This window comes from Diabrotica undecimpunctata, chromosome 1 (genome assembly GCF_040954645.1).
Source record: "Diabrotica undecimpunctata isolate CICGRU chromosome 1, icDiaUnde3, whole genome shotgun sequence".
Taxonomy (NCBI): Eukaryota; Metazoa; Arthropoda; class Insecta; order Coleoptera; family Chrysomelidae; genus Diabrotica; species Diabrotica undecimpunctata.
The window spans coordinates 155,004,278-155,020,070 of record NC_092803.1 but is presented as its reverse complement, the minus strand read 5'-3'; the positions used below and the strand labels follow the sequence as shown (position 1 = coordinate 155,020,070).

The 15,793-nt window shown below is 31.9% G+C and overlaps 2 protein-coding genes across 3 annotated transcripts in view; one reads left to right on the top strand and one right to left on the bottom strand.

The window, feature by feature from the left end:
• Positions 1-15,793, bottom strand: part of LOC140432405 (calcitonin receptor-like) — a 465,986-nt gene that overhangs the window by 205,511 nt on the left and 244,682 nt on the right. The window lies entirely within an intron of this gene.
• LOC140432406 (uncharacterized) lies at positions 572-15,659 on the top strand. The gene is made up of 2 exons (XM_072520284.1): positions 572-692; positions 15,243-15,659. The coding sequence occupies exons 1-2, from the start codon at positions 656-658 to the stop codon at positions 15,602-15,604; spliced, it is 399 nt and encodes a 132-aa protein (XP_072376385.1). The 5' UTR covers positions 572-655; the 3' UTR covers positions 15,605-15,659.

Sequence of the window (15,793 nt, the reverse complement as noted above, 5' to 3'; positions counted from 1 at the left end):
CTACCACACTGCTTTTTTCGGTGCTGTTCTGCTTTGTACCTTGCCAAATCAACAACATTTAAAGCAAACCTGAAGAGGATCACAAGATCATAAACAGGGACACATGTTCAATCCTTTTCGAAATAAAGAATCCTTACCCTAACCCTCAAAATGAACATTGGAAGAAAGAAAGCAGGTTCCATATAATTTACACTGACCACATTGTCTTAATCATTGGCGTTCCATTATCAGAATGTATAAGATTGATGGAAGATTAGGAAAAATGGAGGAACATCAGCCTATACCAAATTATGATGTCTCATGATAATTCGATACCTGTATCCGGATAGCGAATAAAAAAAGAAGATACTATTTATCAAAATTTTATTTAAATTCGTCGATATGCAAAATTAGCGGTATTTTTAAACTTGTCTTCGGTACAATTTATACAATTATCAATTCCTCAATGGGAATTCATTTATAATATTAATTTATTAAATATTTAAATGATTTCCAAAACCTTTTTGGCGTATTAACGGATAATATTTGCAATTAAAACTTTATGACGACTTAAATTAAATATTATCAAAATATTGTATAATTTATGTTAAGTGCATTTTGGTAAAAGTATATAAACGAAAATAGCATCTGCAATTATCCTTAAAAGTTTGCCACTATGAGGTTGTCAGTATTTTGTACATTGGTGATTTTAGGTAATCTTTTAATGTTATTTTTATATAGTACAGTTTCTATCAGACTGGTTATAACTATTGCCACTGGCGTCTTAATATATTTTATATTGTACCAATTCTTTTATAAATTATATTTAAATTTCTTATACAGTTAACATTTTATATATTATAATATCAATTTTTTAACTCAATTTAGTTTGTAGTTGCTGGCGTAATTCTGATTTACTTTATTTTGAATTTACTTTATTTATTGTGTGTTCATTGTTTGTTTCATGTTGTTTTTAGATTTTGGTTTTTATTAAAACTAAGTACTTTGTACTGTGGCCTGATGATGGGGCATATACTGTAAGCCTCGAAACCGGTAGCTTACAATTTTATTACAATAAAAACTTCCTAAGATTGTGAGAATTGACTATCTCCTTTACGTTAGTAAACCATCAATATTAACAGTCTAAGCTTCGGCATCTTAACGAAGAATAGAGTGAATATACCATTTTATCACCCGATATAGGATTTGCAGATTGAGTATTTGATTACTTAGAAATTTCCTCATCTTCAAAAAGACTGCTTAATCTTAATCTTAATCTTAATCTTAATCTTAATTTCATTTCTCTACTTATCTGTTGCACATCCTTGCTTCTTCTTCTTAACGTACCCTATCGAAGTCCCTTGACGTTGGCGATTAACATGGCGAAACTGTTTCTGGCTCGAGCTATTCTAAAGAGTTGCTTAGCTTTCCTCATTCCTGTCCACTCCCTGATATTCTTCAACCAAGAGGCCTGCTTTCTACCAATTCCTCTGCGTCCTTCGATTTTACCCATCATAATAAGTTGAAGAATATTATATTGGTCTCCCCTTACTATGTGTCCAAAATAGGCCATCTTTCTACATTTGATGTTATCAAGCAGCTCGCGAGCAGCATTTGCTCTCTCAAGGACTGCCACATTTGTCAGCATAGCCGTCCATGGAATTTTTAGTATACGTCTGTGCAGCCACATTTCAAAGGCCTCCAGACGATTATTGGTGGATATTTTTAATGTCCATGCTTCGACACCATATAAGAGAACTGACCAAATGTAGCATTTAACCATGCGCTTTCGAAGTTGAAGTTGCAAGTTATCATTACAGAAGAATGACTTCAATTTTAAAAATGTCGTGCGGGCTATCTCGATTCTACGTTTTATCTCTTGATCTGGATCTAGTTGTTTAGTAATATGGCAACCAAGATAATTAAAACTGGACACTCTTTGAATTATATGACCATGGCATTTAAAAGGCATTGTAATCCATTCATGTCATCACTTAAAATTACTGTATCGTCTGCATATCTGATTGTATTTATCAGAATTCCATTAAGTTTCACGCCCCATTCCAAATTATGCAGCGCTTCTTTAAATATTCTATCTGAATATAAATAAAATAACAGTGGGGATAGTATACAACCCTGTCTGACACCTCTTTGTATTTTACATATTTCTGTTGATTTTCCGTTTATGCGAGCTGTCGCTGTTTGACGCCAGTATAACTTTTCGATGAATCGTATGTCTTGACTATCAACTCCTTTATCTTTTATTATTGTAATAATTTTGTGATGCTGTACTCGATCAAAGGACTTTTCATAGTCAATAAATACAGCAAAGACGTCTTTCCTTGGATCTCGACATTTCTGCAGTAATACATTTAGTGCAAAGAGGGCGTTCCGAGTTCCCAGTCCATTTCTGAAGCCAAATTGTGTTTCATCCTGGTCTTCTTGACATTTATCTCTGATTCTACTGTGGATGATGCGTAGAAATATTTTCAAAGTGTGGCTCATAAGGCTTATCATTCTATAATCGCTACAGTTTTTCGGACGTTGTTTTTTTGGTAGTGTTATGAATTCGGACTTTAACCAATCTTCAGGGATATCACCAGTCGAATAAACATCATTGAAAAGCTTGGCCACCTTGCTATTTCTATCTATTAATACCACAGCCTGTTTAAAATAGAGATTTCTTACTACGTTAATATAATTTTGTCGACTTCTTTTCGCTTTAGACATTCTATGAGAATGTTCTGTTTAACTTTGTCGAAAGCTTTGTCATAGTCTATAAATGTAACGAAAAGATCCTCTTGTTGGTCTCGATATTTTTGAGCAAGATTTGTAAAACTATACAGATCTTTTATTGTTCCGAACCTGTTACTAAAGCCAAACTGTCTATTACTCATATCCGCTAGGCACTTTATGAATACTCTTGCATGTATAACCTTTAAAAATGTTTAATAAATGTGACATTAACCTGATCAATCTATAGTCATTACAGTGTTTGGGGTTATTGGTTTTTGGTAGTGGAACAAAGATCTATAGTAGCCATTCTGTAGATGTCTCGTCAGATTTGTATATGTTGTAAAATAGAATAGTTATTGCACTTAAATCGTCTTTATCTATAAGTTTAATCAACTCGATGTGAACTTTATCTGGACCGGGGTCTACCAGATTTTGAGTTATTTATAGTATGTTGGCCTTCAGATTTTAATATTATTGGAGCTTCCTCGCATTAATTTTTGGCAATTCTCTTCTCGTGTCGATGACAATATATTCAATATATTAAATCCATAGTTTTTTTATTTAAATTGGGCTAATAAAAGGTTTATTGTTTGCTCTAGCTTTTTTATGTAAGTTATAATGAACATGTTTTATCTGCAATTCCTTAATTTCAATGCATGTTCCTTCATCCACTTTTCCTGAGCCTCTTTTATTTTGTTTCTTATCAAGTTATGTTTTTTTTTGTATGTATCTGGGTTTTTGTTTCTATATGTACTTCTTTGATTCATGGTTTTCAGTATTTCTTGAGTCATCCAAGGTTTTCTTCTATTTTTTGTGGAGTTTCGTTCTTTGTCTTTATAGCAGAATATTTGGTTTTCCTCTATATTGTTCACATTTTCAGTATTTTTTATTTCTCATTTTTCAATCGTTATCAATAACGATGCAGCAATAAAAGCAGGCTTTAAAAACAATTTCAAGAATATGAGAGTAAATACAAACAAATATAGCCCATGCAGTTGATTTTGAGATAAGAGAAGATCAGAACCAGAGTAATAAATTAACATAAGACAGGAAATAGTGGATGCTGTTAAAGCACTAAAGAATAATAAAGCCCCAGATATTGACATCATTCCAACTAAAATTCGCAAAATGTCAAATCACACACAGAAATAGATAGATTTTATTAACTAATAAGGGATGTGTGGAACCCACAAAGAAATTTCAAGAGACTGTAAAAAAACAATTTTATGCCCAATCTGCAAGAAAGGAAAGAAACATAGCCAAAATAAACAGGAGATTGAGTCACTTTACAGAGTAAATCATAGGGGAATACCAGACCGGATTCAGGCCAAGACGGTCTACTATTGAAAAATGATTTAAAATTAAACAAATATTAGCTATAGTTTGGAAACACGATATAGATATTTACCAAATCTTAATAGATTTTCAACAAGCTTATGATAACATAACCAGAGATGAAATATACTTAATTATGAGAGAATTTGGTATATCAAAAAAATATTCGCCAAAGTAAGTATAACTAAAGCTCTAATACGAGCAAGAAAGCAAAGAAGCATAAAAAATTTGAAAATAGACGACGTAAATATTGAAGTAGTAAAACAGGTCATATACCTGGGTGTACAGATAACTGAGAACAGCAGTAAGGAGGAAGAACTACGAAAAAGATAATGTTCGGCTTACGATTCGTTTACCGTGAGATATTTGCTATAATATATTATTTTATCAAATTAAAATAATATAAGACAACAATTTTGATAGGACTTTTATTGACTAAGCTAAACGTCTGTACAGAACTTAGTTTCGATTAATACTCCTAAAAATACATTACAAAACGTCTAACAAAAGCCCCTAGTGGAGGGAAGGTCGTTTCTAAAAACTATAAAATTTTACATTGGGAAATCAAGTATTGTTCTTCTCAGAAATCCATAAATACTTAGCAAGCACGAGAACAATGAACCGCTTGATTCGACTAACTGTAAATATTAAAACTACCTAATTTCTAAAGACAGGGATTATTATCTACAAATTTTCCCCAGAAATATGTAAAACCGATATAAACATTATAAACATTTTAATCTTTTAATAGATTTCTGGATGGTAATTTACCCAAACTTTAAGAATTACCGATATCAATCTAAAATAATAATGTAAAATCGACAAACAACATGAAGTAAAAAAAAATTTATTTCAAATTTTTAGTAAAAGGTATAAATACAATTTTTTTTATTTATACCTTTTACTAAACATTTGAAATAAAATTTTTTGTGATACATGGTATACAGCTAGCTACAGGAACTTAGTTTCCTAGTGGATTTTAACATGAAGTAAATTATAAGGAGACGAAACAGATAATGCTTGCTAAGAAAGCATACTTCTCCTTGTCGTAGGTGTTTGGACCCCAAGACATCCATAAAGAAATAAAGTTCATAATATATAAGACCATCATGCGACCAATAGCAACATATGGCGTAGAAACATGGATTACGACAAAAGGATAATAAATTTCATTAAAACTTTTAACATAAAGATATTGAGAATTATAGTCGGACACATTTGCGACAAAGTTATGTAGAGAATAAGGTTCAACCACCAGATATACCAATATCACAAAGAACCCAAAGATTGCTCTGGACAGGTCACCTTTGACGAATAGATAATAACAGAATACCTAGTAGGACGCTTATCAAAACTATTGTGGGACATTAGCCAGTGGGAAGATCAAGGAAGAGGTGGATAGAGAAATGAGAACCGATGCTAAAGAGATATTGAGAGTGGAGGAGAGCAGCCAAGGAAAGGGTGTTTGGAGGTGAATGCTAGGGGAGTCCAGGGCCCAACTTGAGCTGTAGCACTATAGAAGAGAGAATAAGCTAGACACCTTAATCTCTATAAATTTATGCTTTTTTATGCTTAACTTTCAATTTACATCGTATCGGTTTTTTAAAATTTGTCATACATTTTGTTTTTTCTGTTGCTTTTATCATAGTCACAGTTTTTTTTTCAGCATCGTCTACATAACGTAGTATTTTCACATCTACCATATACATTTGCTTGTTCTTTTATTATTTTAAGTCTAATTTCCACTGTTGTTTCCTAACAAATGTTCCGAATATTTGCTTCTTAATTTCGCATATTGCACACTAGACAAAATAATATATTACTTCTATGGATTTTAGTAAACCAGAGATGCTTTTGTATATGGGTGTTTAATTTTTTGTAAGAACAGTTTTCGTTATGATGTGGTTTTCGTATTGCTTCTTCTATTTGTTTGAAATCTTCATATTTGCGACTAATTTTTCATTGTAATTTAATCTACCATTTATAACAATCAACTTAATATAAAATTTATTAATATAAGCACATTTTTATATCTTACGAAATCTTAAGTGTATTTAGTTAAATATCCTTCTACAAAAATAAACCTTTTAAATTACAAAGTATTGAAAATTTGAATATTTTTGGTAATTTTAAATCCAAAAAAAAATATTCCAGTACTTTTTTAAAATTGGACAAAAAACTGAGTTTTATCACACTATAGCCAATCAATATCAAAATTTAAACCAGGTTTTCGCCTTTTCTTTTCGCCAGTGTTTAAATAAAGATGTTTAAGAAAGACGCGTTTTAAACGATATCGTTTACATATAAAGTACAAATTAAGAAAGTAAGAGAAGTTAGAAGATAATCCAAGCGGGAAAAGGATAATCTGTATTCAGATTAATTGGAACAAGTACTGTTTTACAATTTTTTGCCATAGTAGATCATTATTGCGTAAATACACGATTTTATTTATAACTACGTTTATTTTTCTTTTTTTACAGTATGCACGTAAAAGACACAAAAACCTCATTGTACTAGGAGAAAGGGAGGGGCAATCACTGTATGGCTCTATACCACACTATATTCCCATTAAATAATGAACATAATCTAGTCAATGGATGACATATTTTTTTTTAAACGAAACAAGTTAAAACAATCCAAATTATAATTCTGCAATGTGAAATTAATCTCTTTCAGATTGTTGAACTTAACAATCCTTTTGAGTTTATTTAACACTTATAGATTATAAATTTATAGAATTTATAGAATATAAAATTAGTATTTCTTGGGTTTAGGTTCAATAAAATATATATTACATGTGGAACTAGATTTTATTTTCCATTGAACTGAAGTTCATTAATGTCTGTGTCCCGTTTTACGTTTTAAATCTTGACAAAGGCAAGGGTTTCCTGCCGAAACGTTGATTGCTATGGAAAATACAATCTAGTGTAATATATATTTTATTGAACCTAAACCCAAGAAATACTTATTTTATATAAATTATATATGGTTCAAGAAACTCAAAACTAATATATATATATCTATATATATATATATATATATATATATATATATATATATATATATATATATATATATTAATTACTATTTAAATGGGAATAAGCCACAATTAAAGGTTAAAATACGTTTATTGATGTTTCAATTTTCACTTCGGAAATCGTTCTTAACATCAAAGGTTGCCCTTTGATGTGGAACCATACGGGAGCGTAGGCTTTCATGATATAATAAACTAATGTCTGGAGTTCTTCAGATTAGTCAATGGTTCCAATGTAAAGGCGTTATATGCGGTTGGCCGTTTTAAGCCAGCGAGAATGTAACATATTGCCAGACTGCCTGTTAGCGAGTTCGTCGCTACACACACCCAATGATACAGCCTGACACATTTCGTACATGTATTTTTAATCCGTGCTTAAATATTTTATCACATCTTCTTTTTGAGAAATAATGTTACAGGAGACAGGAATGAACGCTTTAACACAGAGATGGCCAAAAGTTTCCAGTGCTTTTCCGATAGGCCCAGTGAATCCCTGAGGTCCGCTGGTTCGCCCATCCAATACACTAAATAAATGTCTTAGAGGCAATTCGTTTGCGTGTAGTAGGCAAATAAACCATTGAAGAGGCCTTTGTAGACGTAAATCCATATACCGAATTGCTCCAGATTTCCATCCAGTATTCGTATAAGTTCCGTCACATCCTATACATTTCAGAAAATCTAGCTTCACATTATTGGTTGAAAGAAAGCTAAGAAGAGAATCACACATAGCTTTTCCGGTTCCAATTACTGGTGTCTTATGTCCTAAATATTGTGAGTTTGGTTAGCTTATGATAGAAATATGTTATCTTGATACCCGTTTTCGATAAGAACGACCATTTTTCTTTTCGATCGTTAAGGTTTTATCTTTTCTCCGATCGAAATAAATACTTTCTAGAGCGCTTTGGTGTACATTACTTTGTAGATGTTGCCTTGCTTTATTTCGTGCTCGACGTACCTTGCTCTTATCTATAACCAAACGGTTTTCTTCGGAGGACACTAGGCCGGCATCTTATAACACTGCAGTAGCAATAGCAGCCGCGGATCGGTTTGAAACTCCATATCTATCGCAGATTCTTGCGAGTTTTGTGAGACGTATTGTATTATAGGTTTTATTAGACTCCGAAGTTGATGTTGAAGGTATAGGTTCCGTATCAACGTCAACAATATCGTTATCAACATGTGCTTCTGAAACGTTCTTACTCATTTCGGACATCTTTCTTTTTTTGCAAGGACTTCTATCATTGAGTTCGAATTCTTTATGATGTTTTATTTGTAGATCCAATGCGCGCTGTAATTGAATGGTAGTATTTTTATCGACACCTTTTATTATCATTTTTCTTTCTTCGAATTTTTAAAAGTGTTTCTTACAGTAACTCTTTCTCTTAGTAAAAAACTCATTTTACTAACACACTTCTATCTTTTTCAGTTCAATAAACTAATTAGTTATTAAAAGTTATTACGGCAATATCGCAGTACACAACACGAAGCAGTTTCAATTATGCAAAATCCGACAACAAATCATACAAAAAAATAGTGATCTGCCGACCTGTCCAGACAAAACGGTACTGCGATTTCTACGAAATTAGCTGAAAGATCAGTCTAGCAATCTCGCTAGCGCATGCGTGAAACTAGTGACAACCGCTCATCAGTAGCGTAACACGCATTAATTTTCTTTAGAACCAAAAATTTAGATGAATACAACTTTGTTTTATTTTGTTAAACTAATTTGACAGTCAGGGGGAAAATTTCCATTTATGGGAAATTTCAAGTATCGCTAGAGAGCTAAAACATATATGTGATATATTATTTCTTATTTTTATACTGTTTCTAATAGTCTAATGCAACTTCCGATTCACACCCATACTTGTTTTGTTCGATCTGAAAAATTTGACCCACCCTAATATACACACTAAGAAAACATCACCGTGTAAAATTTTGTGTTTTTGGTTTAAAGGAACAGAGATCCATTTAACTGCTGGAATATTATTCAATATAAGTTTTAAATGACATACTAATATAATAAAAAATATCATAATTTTCTGAGTATATATTTTGCTTCATGGAACACCACTTTTATTTTTATGAATAAATATAAAAATCAAAGTTTCCATTAAAAAGTTATTTACTTGTACATTATTTCTGCTACTTACGATGTGTTATAGTTTTCTATAGAAAGCTGTTTGAATTGTGGATTGATGGCATATAAAGTGATAAGTGATCATTAAATATTAAAACAATATCCCTAAAGCATATACCGGGTGCGGCATTAGTGCGAACCAGTTCAATTACGCATTTGTTGAGATTCGAAAAAAATTGTAAATATATATATACATATATATATATATATATATATATATATATATATATATATATAGAGTTTAAGTTTAGTTCTTGAACCTTAACATATATTTTTTAGTGGATTTTCTTGGGCTTAGGTTCATAAAAAAAATGTTTTGAAACTAAAAAAAAGTTCTAGGGGAAAATGTTTTAAATAAAATAGATTTTTATATACCTTTTTTCTATCGCTATATAGATGACTGTTTAAGTGCAGCACCAGAGGATAAAATGAATATTTTACTAAATGAATACAATAACTTCCACCAAAAACTAAATTTCACATTAGAAAATCCACAAGGAAAATAATTCCTGCAGCTGGCTGTATACCACGTATCACAAAAAGAGGTTAATCTTTGTATATGGGTATCTGGTTAAAATACAGGTTACCATGCCTGAGCCACCAAAATATTTGGGTAAAAGCCTTTAAAATATATTATGTTACCAAAGATAGTACATGATGTTGATAATATTATTTGATGTTTAATATTTTAATTAAATTTTACTTCAGGTAACATACACCCATGCTTTAAGTGAGTTCCAGTGTCCGGAGAGTAAACCTCTTCAAACGGACTTCAGCTGGTAACTGAGTTACCAGTTGAGTTACCAAATAATTGTCAAATTAATTTTCTGGACCTGACTTTACATAGAGAAAACAGCACTATAACTACTTCATGGTACACCAAAAAAACCTGGTCGTCGAGATATCTTAATTTCAACTCTCATCATCCCTCGTCTCAAAAAAAATCTGTAGTTATCGGACTCGCCGATAGAGCTATCAGATTATCCGATCCGATCAATAGACTCCAGGCCATTAAAAAAACAAAAACAGCACTAACACTTAATTCATACCCACACCACCTTATCGACAACACTTTTAAATCGCGACTGCATACATTTTACAATAACAATAATAACAATAAAACTAACACAGTAAAGAAAAACTATATATCTCTCCCCTATAAAAAAGGTTTATCAGAACAACTTGCAAATCTTCTGTCTAAACATAACATTACAGTTGCTCATAAAGGGCACCATCTTTTGAAAAAGAATTTTACAAGACTAAAAAACAAAAGCTACTCTATTAAAAAAATCGCATGTTGTGTACGAAACTCCCTGCTCGAATTGTTAGGAGATATATATTGGACAAACCAGTCAGATACTTAACTCATGAATACGTTATCACAAATATGACAAAAAAAACTCAACCGCCCTCACAAAACATGAAAACAAAAAGCAACATAAATTTGATTTTGACAAAACCAAGATTCTGAAAAGTGAACATAACAGGAAGAAGAGGGAGCTCCTAGAGTCTATACAAATCAAAAAGAATAATATGATAAAATTGCAATAAATGATAAAAAATATGTTAAAAATTTAAACAAGATATATTTTAATTTAATTTAAAAACACACAAAAAGATAATCTCAGAATGCCGATGAACGTGAAAATAACTGATTGTTTAAATGATAAACCGACATCAATAAACAAAATTATTTTAATTGTGACGTTTAATGTATACTTGTTAGCAACGAACTTTTACATGCTTGGTAAGTCAAAAGTTTCTCATTTAAATCTTACAATGTCTTTGATAAAATGTTTCTTAGTCAATATTATTTCTTGAAAAATGCATGGATTTCCTGCCGAAACGTAGAAAAAAGTAAATAAAAATATCTTAGTAATATTACAATCTTTTTTATGAACCTAAGCCCAAGAAAATCTACTATATATATATATATATATATATATATATATATATATATATATATATATATATATATATATATATATATATATATATATATATATATATATATATATATATATATATATATATATATATATATATAAGCTTTGCATTTTAGGCTTCGTCTGCTGCATATTTACAAACGCACACGCAAGACGCACATCAAAACCGTCTGCAACAGTAGTTGCTTATACTCAAAAACCACGATCTCTTTTACCAATCGGTACCCCTTATCCCAAGTTACTAGTCAGAAAAAGAAGAGAACAACGGAAAGCTTCTACGGAAAAATCCATAAATACAGCAACTAAAACAGCTGTTCCAGCAAAAACGCCAACCAGTTCGATGAACACTGGTACAACTCGTTCCAGTCCTTTAATTGAGCTAAAGGAAATTTTTTATCCTCCTTGGATCTTTAATCACCATCAATGGATACATCTACAAAGACTTTGGTGACGGGAAGTGACAATCAAACCTTATGAAAGAGGTGGAGGCAGACCATCATTCGCTAATGTTAATCAACATACTTGGTAGATAGATATCTTTGACTTAAAATAAAGGATATACTTTTAATAATTGTTACTATTACTTGAGTTTATATTATTGTGAATTGGTATATATTTTAGAAACTAAACTAAAGCTTACCATGAGAGAAAAAGTATTTTTTTCGATAAAATGTTTAAAAAATTTTACTAAAAGCGATTCGGAAAATCGTTTTTTTTTTGTTTTGTTATAAGTTATTTGATAACAACAATTTCGGACCCATTTGAAGAAATTAACAAAAAAATACATTTGAACTTAAAAAAAATATTTAAAATCGAATAAAACAGGCTTAGTGCGGTACAATTCAGTAAACCGCTAGTGAAAAAGATCGTATTAATCTATTTACAATGATCGGTTATGGTAATCGTGTTAGAACAGCATCCAAAAAAGTTAAATGGTGGATGGAAATTGGGCAAGACAGGAATATAGACCAATTTTTAATAGAAGTAAACTTAACTGGTGCTAAGATGGTGATAGATTTATTAAATAACTAAATTATTTCTGCACTACTAACCAGACATTTTGTGAATGTGAATGTGTTGAGAGTGAATTTGAACTCAATGGATTGGACGTAGATGATTCATAGACTGGCCTACTTGTTCGAAGGACCTTAGTCCGTGAGATTTTTTTTTCGGGTTACCTTTAGGGTTTTTTTTGATAAACAGGTTTCAAGAAAATGAAACAAAAAATTATAAAAAAAGGCTTGTAAAAAATGACTTACGAATTTAATAATAGATTTGCAGATTGTCGAGAAGTGAACAAAAAGCATTTTAAACATATGAACTGAGTTTTTTAAATTATTATTCTCATCGGTCCTAGTAAATAAATTTACGTATTCTTTAACTGTAAAGTGATTTATTTCTCGTTTTAACCAGTTTTTTGGCAAATTTTGTGTGTACTAATTAAAAAAATATATGGTGTCAGATGAGTTATGTATTTTTGTTCTGGCTTGCAAAGTTTTATGAATAGCGACGTTTTTGTTTCAAAGATATTTAGTTGGTTCCCTAATTCATCCCAAATCTGTAGTATTTTATAGAACCTTTTCTATTTTCTTTTTATATTTTAGCATGGCTAACAAATTGTTGCCAACAGTTGTCACCAACACATTCTTCCAATTACCACCTAGCAAGTTGAACACGTAAAAATCCCCTCAAGACAAACCCGGAAGAATTATAGAACTATATATTAAATAGACTTCATTTTAGTAAATAAAAAATTCCGAAACAGCTTTACATCTGTCAAGACTTATCCTGGAGCAGACTTGGAGACAGATCATGTTCCACTGGTGCGAGTATTTCGAGTGAAACTCAAAACAGTGCAGAAAAGTGAAGCATATTCATACGACCTACATATACAGAAAGACCTTGATACGAGGATGAGAATCCAAGCCACGTTAAACGAGCAAGTGGCTGCAATTAGAGACGAATCAAACGAAAAACAAACGATCAAACATATTACAGAAATAGTGCAAAATGTAAAGGATAAACACTTAAAGACAGATAGATTCATGAAGAAAAAATCATGGATGACAGATGAGATCCTGAAACTAACAGACGAGAGAAGTGAAGATAAAAATGACCCAGACAAATATAAAACCATAAATATAATAATAAAAACGAAAGTCAGAGTAGCGAAAGAAAAATAAGCAATAACCAAGGGAAAGATGCGAAGACATTGAGACTCTGCAGTCAAAGTACGATAGTCACAATGTACATAGGAAAGTTAAAGAACTCACAGGGGGGCTAAGACAAAGGCAGAAAGGAAATATAACTGATTCTGACGGAAACATCATCTTGGACAAACAGAGTATAATAAGAACGTGAAAATAATATCTAGAAAAACTATTTGAAGACTAAAGAGATAACACGTTTGAGCTAGAAGAATAAGTAAATCATGGACCAAGAATATTTTTTCTTTGTCCATCATTTATAGAAGTTTATTTTGCAATAACACAGTTAAAGGATAGCAAAGCAGCAGGCCCTGATAATATACAAGCGGAACTACTCAAACTAATGGACAATGAATCAATAGCAATAATCGCAAAGATATTCAACAACATATTTATTGCACTTCCAAAAAAATCAAATGCGTCAAAAAATGCGAAGATTACTGTACTATAAGCCTCATGATTCATCTTCTAAAGTTGTTCCTAAAGATCCTAGTTCATAAGAGAATCTACAAGCTGTATGAAAGTCAAATTACCCCCAACCAGTTCGGCTTCACAAATGCTGTTGGTACTATAGAGGCTTTGTTCTCAGTACAAGTCTTATTCCAGAGGTGCAGAGACGTCAACTGCGACGTATACGCATGACTGGTTGATTACGAGAAAGCGTTTGATCAAGTACAGCATGCCAAGATTATGCAAATACTATAAGAAGCAGGAATTAATGATTAAGATCTGAAAATAATTAGAAATCTTCTAATTATTCAGGAATTATTCTGGAATCTCTACTGGAATCAGACAGCAAATCTCAGAGTTGAAGGTGAACACACTGACTATGTGAAAATCATGCGTGGAGTGAGGAAAGGCTGTATTTTGTCTTCTCTAATTTTCAATCTGTACTCGGAAAGAATATTTATCAAAGCTTTGCATGAAAATGAAAAAGGTATTCTACTAAATGGTTACCGGCTAAACAACATCAGATATGCAGATGACACCATAGTATTTGCGGACAGACATTAGAAGACCTAAAAGTTCTTATGAACAAAATCACGTAGTGTAGTCAACAATATGGACTCAATATAAACGTTAAGAAGATAAAGTTTATGATAATTAGCAAGAAAAGGATAACAGAAGGTCAACTCTACGTCAACCAATACCAAGTAGAAAGAGTGACGCACTACAACTGCCTCGGCACCATAATAAATAAAGAATGGATCAACAACCAGGAGATTAGAGCACGCATCGGAAAAGCTAGATCCACCTTCAATCGGATGGGGTCTTCTTCAAGAGTCACAACCTCTCTCTTGATACAAAAGTTAGAATGCTGCAATGCTACGTCTTCTCTGTCCTTTTTTATGGTTTTGAATCGTGAACCTTTAACGAAGATATGTGCAGAAAACTGGAAGCATTTGAGATTTGGCTATATCGGAGAGTATTTAAGATCTCGTGGACTGACCGAGTCACAACTGAGGGGATCCTCAGAAGAATGAATAAGAACCGAGAGGTACTGACCACCATCAAATCTCGAAAGTTACAATTCTTCGGACATATTATGCAAAAATGGATCCAGATGTGCTCTCCTTCAAGCCATCCTGCAAGGAAAAATATTCAGAAAACGAGGTTCAGGAAGAAGAAGAACATATTGCTTAAAGAACCTTAGAATCTAATTCAATACAACATCTATGCAGCTTTTCCGCGCTGCTGCAGATAAGATAAAGATTGCCATGATGATCGCCAACATTCGTAACGAATAGGCACATCGAGAAGAAGAAGAACATATTACAATAGTTAATACATCGAAACATGTTTTTATTTTATATAATAAAAAAAAGATTTTATTAAACTAATAGATAATCTAAAGCTTTGTATTTCAGGTTTCGCCTGCTGTTTGTTTAACAACGCAGATGCAAAACGCACTCCAAAACCATCTGCAACAGTAGTTGCTCGTACTCGAAAACCAAGATCTCTTCCTGATTCTACTGAAAAATCTGTAAATGCAGCAACTCCAACTTCTGTCCCTACAAAAAGACCAACCCTTTCAAAACACGCTGGTACAACTGATTCCTGGTCTTTAATTGAAGTAGAGGAGACTTTTTATCCTCCTTGGATCCCATTGAATAATCCCTTCCCATGGAAACCTCTTCCAAGACTTTGGCGACGGGAAGCTACAAACAAACCTCCTAAAGGAGGTAATGGAAAACCATCATTTAAAGATCTTGATCAACCTGCTTGGTAGATAGATATATTTTACTTATAATAAAGGATATGATTTTTAATCATTTTTACCATTACTTGAGTTTATATTATTTTTTGTTTTGTTATTCCGTATTTGCCTGGTGGAAAAAGGATTTTAAGACATAGAAGAACTTAAAATCTCTAATTCAAAAAGTAAAGTAGCAAACGGAAAAGAATGGAAAACAGTATT